Raw genomic sequence first — 13,759 nt, forward strand, 5'->3', positions numbered from 1 at the left:
ACGTAATCACAGTGAGCCTCTAGTAACTGTTTCTATCGAGCCAGGAAACATGTGCCTCCTCAGGCCTGGATCCCATTTTCCAAATCTATGCCATCGTCAGGTTCCACTGGAGGGACTAGAGTTAAACCCCTATATTCCGCCGACCTCTTCCATATTTTGTAGTGTTTTCGGGGGCATCCTCTAGCCTCAAACACTGGGCGCTCCAGCCCCATACAATAATCCATCCCTGCCTTGCATACGTTCAGCGGGGGGGCTCGATCACTTTTCCATGCTTGTGCCAAATCCCGTTTGGCCACGACAAGACCCAGCAATAAAAGGTGACGCTTGTAGGTATTCCCCCCACGCCCTCCAGCACATGTAGAAGGCCCAGTCAATGAGTACGGGGAAGATCCCATCCCAACACCTCCGACAGACAGCTCCACACTCCCCTCCAGAACCGGGTCAGGCCAGTACAAGACCACACAGTATGCAGCAGAGTACCCATTTCAGCTCCACATCGCAAACACTCTGGGGACCCAATCAAACCCGCTTTCCACAGCCGCTCCCGTGTATAGTAAGCCCTATGCAGATATTTAAATTGGACTAGCCTGAGGCGCACCGCAATAGCAGTCCCTCACGGGGACTCCAAAGCCTCCCTCCAATCATCTTCATCCAGGGGTCCAACGTCCCTTTCTCAGGCTTCCTTTAATGCAAGTAGGGAGGAAGAACAATGAATGACTAGGGTTTGATAAAGAAGCGACACCTTCTTATCTCCAAGGTCCCCCATGAAAACTTTCGCTTCCAGGGGGCTGAACTCCGGCAGCGACTCCAAGCCCACCAAACTGGGCTCAAGCGCGTGGCGGAACTGCAGGTATTTGAAAAATTGGGTGTTAGGCATATGGAACTCGTCTCTAAGCTCTTGGAACGACTTGAGGGCTACTCCGGACACAACATTTCCCAGCGAAGAGATCCCTTTAGAATCCCATCCACCAAACCCCGCCAGCGAGGCCAAAGCGGGGAGTCGCCCATTACTCCACAGAGGAGTCTCCGCTGTCAATCTGCCTCACCAGCCCATGCGACGCAGCGCCTGTCGCCATATCACAAACACCACTTGCGTGGCACGGGGCAACCGCTTCCGTAGTCTGGCCGAATACAAGATCGTGTGCAGTGTGTGAACACCCATCAACGAGCGCTCTAAGGCGTATGCTGGGTCTCCCCTATCTCCGTACCACCATTCATTCAACACTAACAAATGGGAGGCCTGATAGTACGACAGCACGTCAGACGTTGCAAGACCACCACAGTATGTGGACAGGAAACAGGTACGCAGCGCCACTCTGGCGGCACCTCCAGCCCACAAGAAGCGTCCCAGTACGGAATTAACTTGCCGGAACCACTGGGGCGCGATCGAGTGCGGATGGTTCTGCAGCTGATTCAAAAGGCGCGGGAGTGCAACCATTTTGAAGATCGCAGACCTACCATATATAGTAAGAGGCATCCGGGACCACGTTCTAATGTCCGACTGGACCTTTTCCCAAACCGGTATCACATTGCGCTCCCAAGAGATCGCCGCGGACTCGGACAGGAACACGCCAAGGTATAGCAAGCCTCCGACCGCCACCTGCAAGGCTGACGCCCAGGAACCCGCATACGCCCCGTCACCCAGTACCCACAGGGTGGATTTACGCGAGTTAAGATAAAGACCCGAAACCTTGCCAAATATGCGCATAATTTCCAGTACCCGTGGGCCCGATCTATCCAAGTCCGTGAGAAAGAAGAGGACATCGTCCGCATAAAGTGCGATCCTGTCAGTAAGTCCCCCGTCCCACCTGAAGCCCCGAAGCTGCGCATCGATTCGCACCCAAGAGGCCAGGGGCTCCATGGCCAGCGCAAATAAGTACGGAGACAGTGGGCAACCCTAGCGGGTTCCCCGACCAATTGGAAACCTCTCGGAAACCGCCCCGGAGACTCACACGGACGCCGTAATGTCAGTGTACAACAGCTTGAGATACAAAATAAACACCGGGCCCAGGTTAAGATGGGGCAGAAGCGCAAACAGGTAGGCCCAGCTCACGGAGTCGAACGCCCTATCAATATCCGCCAACAGCAGGGCCGCCCGCTCCCCCGTGGCCCCCATCGCATCCTCTGCCGTCTGCGCCCGTCTGATGTTGTGCCGCGTTGCCCTGTGCGGCATGAAGCCAGCCTGGTCCGGGTGAACCAGATCAGCCACGCAGGGAAGAAGACGATTCGCCAACGCCTTCGCCAGCAACTTAGCTTCGATGTTAAGCAAAGATATAGGGCGATACGAGTCATGTCGGTCAGGCGGCCTACCCGGTTTCTGGAACACCACCACCTCAGCGTGGCGCCAGTCAGCTGGCAGCCAACCCAGCTCCCGCGCCGCCTCCAACGCAGCTCTGTAGTGGGACCCCAATTGGAGCTGGAATTTCTTGTAGAATTCACACGGGAAGCCACTCGGCCCGGGTGCCTTCCCGGCGTTGAGCTGTCCCAACGCATCACCCAGCTCCTCCGCCGTAAGAGGGAGGTCCAATGCCGCTCGCATCTCGTCAGAGACGGCCCTCGGGGGCAGGTCAGCAATAAATGTATCGACCGCATCGACAGGGAGGCAATCCTGGGGCGCATATTGCCCCGCATAATATCGGGCAAAACTAGCCGCCACCTCCAACGGGTCCGTCACCGTGGCCCCGTCTTCATCCGTGAGTCCCGGCAATGTAAGTGGCTGCAGGGTACGCTGACACAACCTATGGAGCATAGTACAGGACTTGTCTCCCCATTGGTAAATCCTACTTCGCGTGGCTAGCCATGCCTGTCGGGCCTCATCTAATAACACGGACGCATAAGACTGTTGCGCCTGCAAGAGTAGCCGCACCGCCACATCGTCTCCCTCCCCCTGGCACCGCCGCTCAAGAACCTCCACACGCGCCGCTGCTGCAACTATGGCCTCCTTACGTCGGCGACGGGCCGCTGCACACCATGCTATGTCAATTCCCCGCAATGTGGGCTTCATGGCCTCCCAGACTACCGTCACATCTACGTCTGCCCCAAGGTTCTCCTGCCAATAATGGGCAATCGCCCCCCGCATATGGTGTACATAATCAGCCTGCTGAAGATGCCATGAGGACATCCTCCATCGAAACGGTTGCCTCCCCCTGTGCAATTCAATATCCACGGCCACTGGGGAATGGTCAGACAACCCCCTAGGCAGGATATCCGCCCCTCGAACCCTACTCAGAAACGCACAGGGCACAAAAACACAGTCCAGTCGCGAGAAGGAACCATGCACCGCTGAAACATAGGTATACTCTCTGGCCTTAGCATGCAAGTGTCACCAAACATCCACCCAGCCCAACCCTTCCACCATCGCACTCAACCGGGTGGGGGTAGCAACAGTCAGTGTCCCCTGCGGTCTCCGACGGTCAATACTCGCATCCATCACATCATTCCAATCTCCTCCCAGTACTGCCAGGGACTCCGGGATTTCCGCCCACACCGCAAACCGCACCCCGACGTCCTTCAATGTTCCTTTCCGGAGTGGGCAGAGTCAGCAGGCGCCCCGTCCTGTGCTCCACTGCGAGAAGAGGAGCGCTTCCGCGACCTAGATCTCCTGTGCCTCTTACTCCGGACACTTTGTCGCCCCGCTCCTGTGATGAACCCCTTGACGGACCCGGATTCAAGCCCGGTTGGGCATGTGGCCGGACCCTCACCGTCTCATCTGTCCACTTGAAGACCTCCTCTGGGGTATCAAAGAAGTGGGTCCGTGACTGGAATACCACCCGTAGGCGGGCCGGATAAAGTAAGGAATATTGGAGCTTCAGGCCTCGCAGCTTCGCCTTGGCCGCTATGAAGGAGTGTTGTTGTTGTTGTACCATCTTAGTGTAATCCGGAAAGATCATGATCTTCTGGTTCTCAAATGTAAGAGAGTCCTTTGCCCTCGCTTCTCGTGAGATAGTGTCTCTATCATGGAAGTTCAAAATCTTAGCAATCACCGGCCGGGGCCGCACCCCGGCAGGCGGCTTCTGCGTCAGGGCTCTATGTGCACGCTCTATCACAAAGCAACGTGACAGAACATCCGGAGGGAGCCAACTCTCCCGCCACTGGGACAAGAAGTGTTCCATATTCCCCTTCTCGCACCCTTCGGGAAAACCCACAAAGCGAAGGTTATTCCTGCGCGCCCGCCCTTCGGCATCCTCCACTCGGAGCGCAAGACCTGTTTGAATTTTTTCCATCGCAGCCACCTTCTGCTTTAAGGTCCCCACATCATCCTCCACACTCGATATTCTGGATTCCGCCTCCGCGATGCGAGTCACTGCATTGCGGAGGTCCTGACGCAGCAGAGTCACATCGGCCCCAACCGCTCCAATTTTGGCATCAAGCATGTCCCTGGATTGGGTTATCGCCGCCATGAGCGCTGCATTGTCCGGCCCCGCGCCCTGGCTGCCTCCAGACGCCCCGGGACCCCCAATCGGCCCGGTGTATTTATCAATGGGCCCCTGCTTGGCGGGCCCACTGCCCCCTCCGTCTCTGGTCATGTCTGAAGTACTGTGTGTGCGGTCGCGTTGGGCCCTTCAAGGGGCCTCGTGGTTCCACTCCCGACCCTCCAGTGGCCAGCCGCAGGCTTTGGACTGCAGCGGCCCCCTCACTCCACTGCCCAATCTTCTGGGGTAGTCCTCGGGCACACCAGCTGCGGGCCGCGGCCCCCCAACCTCTCGTCCACACACACGGGGGCCCCAGGAGCACTCACTTCTCTCTCCTCGCCGCCACTGCCACTGCTTTCGGATGCCCTCGGGTGCCACACCTGCTGGAGCCTCAAGCCATCCACCGGTCAGGGATCCCCACGAGTACGGCAGCGCTATGCCAGGCACGCCGGGCAGGGCGGCGCCCCGGGGGCCACAGCGCCGTTGGTCCCTCCGCTTCGCCGCCCGGGCCGCCTCCGGACACCGCCACCAGCAGCAAGGGACCTCCAAACTCGAGGCCCCGGTCTCCAGATTGCAGCGCAGGCCGCAGCTCTCCACTGATGCCCCCACAGCTCGGGCAGCCCCACTGGTGATAGAGGGCACTGCTGGGCTTCTACTCTCTGCTCCACCGCCAATCAGAGGCCCAGGGCCGGGACCAAAAATTGAGGCGGCGGGCCAGCGCCAGGATCTCCCGTCCGGGAGTCGCCAAAATCGAGGCCCCGGCTGCACTTGCCGGGACCAGGCCTCAGGCCGCCGCCGCTATCGCCACTCCAGGGGGCCCGGGAGCTCCACACGCCACACCGGAAGGCGCTCCCCGCTGTTCGCCACTGTGTCGATGCTTGTGGGCTGCAGATCAGGTCCGGGGGCCAGGATAAATGAGCGGATTAATGTTGGGCTGGTGGGAGCTCTAGAAGGCTGCATCCACCATCTTCTCCCGCTAAGCCACGCCCCCGTTCAGATATTTTTGAAGGAATTTTTTGTGTCTTGGTTTCCACGGATTTCTAAGTTTCACGCCGATTATTTTGAAATTATCTGCAGACACCCTGGTATCAATATAAAAACAATGCCTAGATGTGTGTTGGTCTGAAGCGAGACACAGCCACGTGTATCATAAGAGTTACTTATGACTCATTAGGACTCGAACTGTAGAAGACAGGTGTGCACAAATTGACAAGAACCCAGATTACACGAGGCTTGCTCTCTAAACATTACAGAATTCTAAAAAAACATAGCGGCGCGTGCAGTTTGATGTACTTTTTTTTTTGTTTTACTTTATCTTACGTATTGGTCTGGGAAACATTAAGATGATCGCTTACTGCGTTTCCCGAGACCATTTACCCACGTTCGCGCATAAATGTGAAAAATATTTGCGAAAATTTGCATTGCCTCCATGGCAACTGAAATTGTGACTGTCACCTCCCGAGAGCTCACGAGCAACCGTTAAGTGTCCCCTGCCCTGGCTGCCCGATTGCCAGCCAGATAAGTCCACCGAGTAACTGCCGTGATTTTCTTATTTTTCTAGCTCTTCCTATACGCCCGTTCTTAGCTAGAGGCTGTGCTGAGAACAGAACTGGAAAGAAAAGCATATTATGTACAGCAGGACCAGGCGGTCTACAGGAGCACCGGAAGTACTTTTCCGGTATGGCCCGGAGGCGGTCTTATCGGGTGCGCCATGTTTCTTTGGGAAATGCTGTGCAACCTCTTTTAGAGGCGGGTCATGTGTCCTAACCAATAGGAGGCCTTAAAGAGAAGTACCGCTGCAACACCCTCCTAGCACCGCCCCATGCCTTGTCAATCAGTGTGAAACCCGCTTCCTCATGACCTCCTCCCGACTTCTCTTATAACGTTGTTTATAGTGTGTGGAAAGTACATGCGCTCAGGTGTTTAAAATCTATTTGGAGAAGAATCTTCCCTCGTGATCGAGAGTATTGGCATGTAGGCCCTAGCGGAAACATAGAAGCGCTCTGGTAGGGTGCGAGCACCAGCACTTTAGTACCTCAGGACAGAGCCAGGCTGTGAAGCATCCCTAGAGGGGAAGAGGGGACCTGACACCTGCTGAGCCATGGCCTCGTTGTTCGTGAGTGGCGAGGCTTTGAGTGATCATAGCTCCGGTGACGACTCTTTTGACTCATCGGACCCCAACCCAGAAGATGAGGAGGAGGACTACAAGCTGCTGGCCTCTCACTTCCAGCAGGCAGCAGACCGCTTGCAGGGGATGGTGCATGCGGCCAGTAGAGAGCAGCTCCTTTACCTGTATGCCAGGTATAAGCAGGTAATGCCGCCCTGGAAAGCACCCACCTCACTCACTGGAATATATTGTTTGTAGCTATTGCTGTAGCTGATGATTTAATAAGACTTCCTCGGACAGTTCTGTGAATCACCAACTCACACATTTTGGCGGACAGAATTAAGTTACCTTTTAGCCTACCTTTGATGCATGCACTAAATACTGCTTTATTATAAGTGGTATCTTCAATCAATCAATCAGAACATTTATATAGCGCACTACTCACCCGGAGGGTCTCAAGGCGCTTGGGGGAGGGGGGTCCGCTACTGCTCGAACAGCCAGGTCTTGAGCTGCTTCCTGAAGGCGAGGTGGTCTTGGGTCAGGCGGAGGTGGGTCGGGAGGGAGTTCCAGGTCTTGGCGTCCAGGTAGGAGAAGGATCTTCCTCCTGTGGTGGCTCTTCGGATGTGGGGGACGGCGGCGAGGGCGTGGCTGGTCGATCGAACCTGGCGAGTGGGAGTGTAGAAGTTGAGGCGGCTGTTGAGGTATCTTGGGCCTTGGTTGTGTAGGCTTTGTGTGCGTGGGTGAGGAGGCGGAAGGTGATTCTCTTGTTGACCGGGAGCCAGTGCAGGTCTCTCAGGTGTTTGGAGATGTGGCTGTGTCGGGGGACGTCGAGGATGAGTCTTGCTGAGGCGTTCTGGATTCGCTGGAGTCTCTTCTGGAGCTTGGCGGTGGTTCCGGCGTAGAGGGCGTTGCCGTAGTCCAGTCGGCTGGTGACGAGGGCCAGGGTGACCGTCTTCCTGGTCTCGGTGGGGATCCACCGGAAGATCTTGCGTAGCATGCGTAGGATGTTGAATCAAGACGAGGAGACGGCATTGACTTGTCTGGTCATGGAGAGGGAGGAGTCCAGGATGAAGCCCAGGTTGCGTGCGTGGTCTGTTGGTTGGTTCTACTATGATGCAAATAATTGATTCACGTTATTGGGTTTTAGTGCCCAGTTTGGCTCTTTAACCTTACAGCACTGTCCTCTTCTTTACTTTAATCTGATTTTCTGAAATAAACCAAACATTGAGCGGACTAAATGGAATGCTACTTCTGTGGTCTAACCTGCCTCTTTTTGACTTGCACATGTATTGAACATTTATCGAATGTGTGATTACAAATTCTCAGCATGCTTAAACTGTTCTCACTCAAGGCACCCCATGGAGACGTCCACTCACAGCTCTAAGTATGCAAATAAGCCGTTCTTTGCAGCATTTCCATTTTTTTAAATTAAGGTGGCCAACTGCAGTACAATACACCCCAAAGAACATTTTTAGTAGCATCTCTTTTCCAAAATGTTCCCTTTTACACTACTGTACTTAGATATCACATTTCTGCTTAGCAGTAACACTTCCCGCTCTCTTCAGAATCTTTGACTAGAGGAACACTTTGATTCTGCTCTACAGTCTGCCCTCCGGCACTCTTAAGTATCTTTTGGCACAGTTACTTTACCTATAATAGACAGTCGGGACCTCGAGAACAACCTTTTTAGGTCTCGCCTAGTCAGCGCCAGGGCTGTCTGCGAGACATGCTGCATTCAAGATATGGGCTTTAAAAGCTCCACCCATTTTCAAGGACTACCCATGTTATATGTGTTGTTACTCAGAGCTTGTGGGCACTATTTCTTTCTACGCTGGAGCAGTCGAGACCAGAGCCCTGTTGTAAACAGGGCTGTAATTCTTGCTCTTATTTTGCCACATTTGCTTTGCAATCAAAGATCGAGGTCTCTTGGCTGCAGCTGCCTTCGCCTCCCTCCAGCTTTTGAAACCTATAGCCTGGCGTTATGGTCCCTGCCTACCTATGGGTGCTACCCCTCCGTCTCAGAGCTCAACAAGCATTTTCAATGCAGTAGGTCTTGCATGTGTGAGAGTTTGAGCTATTGGCATTGTAAATTACCATGCCTTTTATTTATGTGTTTTGAAAACCTGCAAGCGGTGCGTAAACACTCACTTTGTACTTATAGTCATTGCTTACGAGAAGCATGGCTGGCATTAAAAGAGGCACAGTTACTGCCAGTGTTGCTTCTCAAAAGCATCGACTAGAAGTACAAAGTCCATGTTTACGCACTGCTTGCAGGTTTTCAAAACACATGAATATAAGGCATTGTCATTTACAATGCCAATAGCTCAAACTCTCTCAAATGCAAGACCTATTGCATTCCAAATGCTTATTTCACTTATGAGACATTACACATGGCTGTTCTAGTCCATTGTATTCCTTTTGAGACTGATCCACAACATTAGAAATGCACTTCTATCTTTTCGGATTCACTGCTCAATTAATTTAGTTCATAGACGGAGGATAATTTATCGGTCCAATCTCTGTAAAGTGATCAAATGCACTGACCTACTTTACTAGTGAATTGTCTTGGATGACTCAGCCTTTCATTGGTCTCTAAAATGGCATTGGTTAATATAATTTTAAAAATACAGAGTTGTCAAAATTCTCAAGTCTTACAGTTCAGGTTATTTTCATTGCATTCTAGGACTTGTAGTGCTGTTTTGCTACTTAAACAAGCCTTTACAATGCAACGGTCTTGCCTTTGCAAAAGTTAGAGCTATTGGCATTGTAAATGACAAACTTTTTATTTATGTGTTGGTTTTGAAAACAGATAAATAAATGGCATTGCCATGTACAATGCCAATAGCTTAATCTCTCGCAAATGCGAGACCTATTGCATTTACACACACAGACACAGAGACACACACACACACACACACACACACACACCCACACCCACACACAGAGCCACACACACACACACAGAGCCACACACAGAGCCACACACACACACACACACACAGCCACACACACACACACACACACAGCCACACACACAGAGCACAGAGCCACACACACAGAGCACAGAGCCACACACACACACACAAGGAGAGCACAGAGCCACACACACACACAGAGCCACACTCAAATTATTAGCCAGTAACAAAGAAAAGCTAAGGCTACCACTAATGAGCTTATTGGGAGAGAAGAAAAGAACCTGAACGAAGCTGACATTTGCTTAACGCATCAAAGACCGTCACTGCGGAGTCTGTGACAGTGAAACAATTTCTCTTCTTGTCGGCTGCTGATGCGCGCCACCTCAATATGCTCAGTTGCTCCCATAGCTCGCTAGTCTGTGCGGGCCGTGTTCTGGCAGCAACATGTCCCTGTTTAGAGAACCACGCAGTGCCCAGCCAAGTTAGTTACTGTCCTACTTAATGCAGACAATGAACCAGGGGGTTGTCGTACTAAACAGCAGTGCAGAGTGAAAGACAGGACCGCTGGAATAAAGCTATTCTGTTGCCACTCTGTTTACCGCGGTTGTGGAATTACCACACAACCCATGTGCAGCATAACATGCGTATGCACAACAAAACGCTACCCGAAATGCATCAAGTGTCCAAAACACGAAAACATGTACTTGGACAGCTCGCTGGAATAAAGCTATTCTGTTGCCACTCTGTTTACCGCAGTTGTGGAATTAACACACAACCCGTGTGCGGCATAACATGCGTATTTACAAAAAACCGCTAACCGAAATGCATCAATGTTTATTTATTAATTCAAAGTTTTATATAGCGCGAACAAGATCCTTGCGGATATCAGAGCGCTTCACAAAGACAGGGTAGGGGAGGTAGGGATGAACAGAGATAATGGAAGCAGTATAGTAGTCACTGACATGGTAGGATAATAATAACATACATAAAACATATCAATATACAACTGGTAGACAAGTAATATAAGACGACACCAGTCATTGATCCCGCTACAGAGATGTTCAGGTACACCTTGGGTGTGTGGATGGCTTATCCCAATCTCTTAGTGTATAGTGAACAATGAGTGGGGGCATCGGGAGAGTGACTCAGTAAGCCAAGGTGTAACATTTATTGGTCGGTATTAAGAGAGTAGCGTAATAGTGTCGCCCATCAAGTAGAGATATAGTGACAGAGGACAAGGAGAGCAATGATACAGAGCAATGCAGAGTCTTTGGTCCAGCCCCTATAAGGTTCAGGGGATCTTGGCCAGAAGGATGGATTTCACCTCTTTCTTGAAAAGTGCAGTGGAGGAGATAAGCCTCGTTTCAGGAGGGAGCGCATTCCAGATCCTGGGTGCCATTCCTGAGAAGGAGCGCTTGTATGTTTTCTCTTTCCGGAATCTACGAGGTTTCAGGAGTAGATTTTTTATACTTCTATTGGTTCTCGAACCACCTGATATAGACAGCTTGTGAGCGAGGTAGTTGGGTGCCTTGTGGTGCACGGCCGCGTGTGTCATAATAGCAATTTTTAGCTGTATTCTGGCTTCAAAAGGCAGCCATTTTAGAGACTTTAAGTCTGGGGATATATGCGAATGTTTTCTTGAGCCAGTAATGAGTCTCGCGGCAGCGTTCAGGGAGGCTCTTAAGGGTGCTGTTGTGGATAGTGGGAGTCCGCTGAGGGCCGCAATCCCGTAGTCTATTCGAGGGATCACTAAAGCTTGTACAGCAGTTTGGAAGTCTTCGGCAGGGAGGAAAGGCTTAATTTTCCTCAGTGTGTTGATTTGGAAGTTAGCTCACGGAAACATGTACTTGGACAGCCGAAGACCAGACTCAAAGAGAGAGTATTTTTTCAAGCAGCTTACTACTGTATCTGGGTGTTACCACCCCCTCCCCCTCTCGTGTGAAAATAAAAACTAGGAGGCTAGAAATTGATTGCGGCTCTATGCACCTAAGGATAATGGACTAGTATAATGCTAGACAGGTTCCACGCCGCAGCGATATTCCATTGACATGGCTTTGCCTGGCCACCGAGAGTAACCGACAACTAATCTGCGGAGGAGGTAGTTGGAAAACGCGACCAGGGAACAGATTAGTCTGGACGGGCTTTTACTGACCACAAGTGCCGTTTTGCACAAATACTCCTTGAAATTGCTTTTCGGTTAGAACATACTTGAGTAATATTACAAGCAGAACAGCAACATGGTTTTACAATGCGCATTCGGGACTTCAAAGATTAAACAAATGTACTTAAATCTTAATTGTGGGCGGGGGGTCGTCAATTTTAAGTTGCTTTGCGCAACGCTCCCCTTGCACTGGGGTCGGGTCATCCCTTGTAGCTGGTTCAATTATTTCTACCATAAGGAAATGGATACTGCCTTCAAAGCAAGTTAATAGCTCCTGCTCGAAACCGGGGTATTAAATTACGGCACATTTGCTCTATAAAAGTCCTTGCAAAGCCATCAAGAGGTTCAAAGTAACATTTGCCGCCATTACACGGCTCGCTTAATGCACCATTACAGCAACCTCGCCCGCCTGCCGCCATTACACGAACAGCGCAGAGCCGCCGTTACGCTGAGACGAGACGAAGAGGGAGACTGAAATGGCTGAAAAGTCCATTGACTGCGGCTCATGCAGCTAGTTTGTGAAAGAAATCACGAGTCTATCCCATCGTTGCCCCCACCTGCTCCTCTGTCCCACCGGCTCCAATGAAAATCGCAGTGGGATCGCTTAGGCACGCCGGTCCCAAGACTGGACACTACTGTAATACGCAGTTTTATAATGCGTCACAATTGAAGCGTAGTCAGTGAGCGGATTTCAAAGCCATGTAAGGCTGCGATGCAGATTGTTGAGTGACTTCGTTTCTAGGCACCTTTAGTCTCAGTAGGTTAAAATAGCCGCTAACAACTTAAGTAAGATGTGCACAAATGTTACTGTGGTCGACCATTTACAGCAATAAGAAAACCAACACTATATATTTTCAACATGTGCACAACAATCGACATAATACCGCAAAACTAATTCTCCCTGTCAGACATTTCTGTTATTAACGTAAAAGCTTTCTGAAGCTAACACTGTCCTTCGGCGACAATGTAATGTTAAACAAGCGCTCGCCATTACACAGCCCCGTCCCTTTCAGACTGTCTTCCTGCTGTTGGACCTCTTCTCCAATGGCTGGCCACCGTTTAGGAGGCCAGCCAATGGAGAAGAGGGGCGGGGCTTAACCCTAGCTAGTGAAGTACACCTAAAAACATAAAATCTCGCAAGCTCGACTGCGCATGTGCGCAGTACGCCACGCTAGACCTATAAATCAGGACTAAAGGTCCCAGAATGTAAGGTACAATGTTTGGAATGGACTGAATGATCAACTTGTGCATGGACCCAGAAAACCTTGGAGCGTTGGTAGTAATAACTCTGAGATAGTTTACTTTGTACTGTACATTCTGTAAATAATCAGTTCCAGGATTGCTAGTATGAAAGTAACTGATCACTTGGCTCCTGAAGTCAACTCTAAACCGCACCATCTCTTCCTCCCCATTCAGGTGAAGGTGGGCAAGTGCAACATTCCGAAACCTGGATTCTTCGATTTTGAGGGAAAACAAAAATGGTAAGGCTCTCAAAACTACTTACTAAAGGTTTTGAGTATTTTGTATTCTGTGGTTTAATGAAGGCACTCTGTAATGGAATGACTATGCCCAAGGTTCAGTGGAATCATTCGATGCAGGCTGTGATAGTCTTATCCTGTCCCCTATGTTCCAGGACTGGAAAATAATTGCGTGTTGTCAATGGTAGTGGGAATTAATTATGATCTTTCTGGCAGGGATGGTGAACTTGTTGGGTTTTCAAGAATTTTATATTAATTGTTGTCTGCTGACAACACCCAGCAGCAGCACTCCCGGTGCCTGGATACCCTCACGGGTAATGAGCAGTGCTATACAAATCATTGATTGATTGAATTGGTCAATACGTGTCAATGTATTGCATGCCCTGTGGTGCACGCAACTTCTATTCCTGGAAAGGTTCCTGTGCGTCTACCATCTTTTTTCCTTAAGCACTCGGCAATCACTTCTCTATTTTCTTGTCTCTCTCGTCCATGAAGGAGGGCTATTTGTGTTACAACGTCTTTCACCTGTTGTAGTACCTGTGCCTATTTTCACACCTCTTTCCTGTGGAAGATTGTCTTGTGTATTTTGAGATTTGGAAGGAAATCCAAGGATGTGCTTGTGTGTTTCTTCGTCGGGCTTTGAATGTGTTTTGGTGACACTGCCCTCCCTTCGATCATTGGAGGGA

At 50.9% G+C, this 13,759-nt stretch overlaps 1 protein-coding gene across 2 annotated transcripts in view; it reads left to right on the forward strand.

Annotated features, from left to right (window-relative positions):
* Nucleotides 1–6,222: 6,222 nt before the first annotated feature.
* ACBD6 (acyl-CoA binding domain containing 6) overlaps nt 6,223–13,759 on the forward strand; it is a 395,397-nt gene continuing 387,860 nt past the window's right edge. The window contains exons 1-2 of one of the 2 annotated variants that reach the window (XM_078643536.1): nt 6,223–6,723; nt 13,012–13,076. In XM_078643536.1, the coding sequence (XP_078499662.1) occupies nt 6,514–6,723; nt 13,012–13,076 (275 nt within the window). In that variant the 5' untranslated portion in view covers nt 6,223–6,513. The remainder of the gene's footprint in view (nt 6,724–13,011; nt 13,077–13,759) is intronic. The other variant, XM_078643527.1, reaches the window with a different exon arrangement.

This window comes from Lissotriton helveticus, chromosome 1_1 (assembly GCF_964261635.1).
Source record: "Lissotriton helveticus chromosome 1_1, aLisHel1.1, whole genome shotgun sequence".
Lineage (NCBI taxonomy): Eukaryota > Metazoa > Chordata > Amphibia > Caudata > Salamandridae > Lissotriton > Lissotriton helveticus.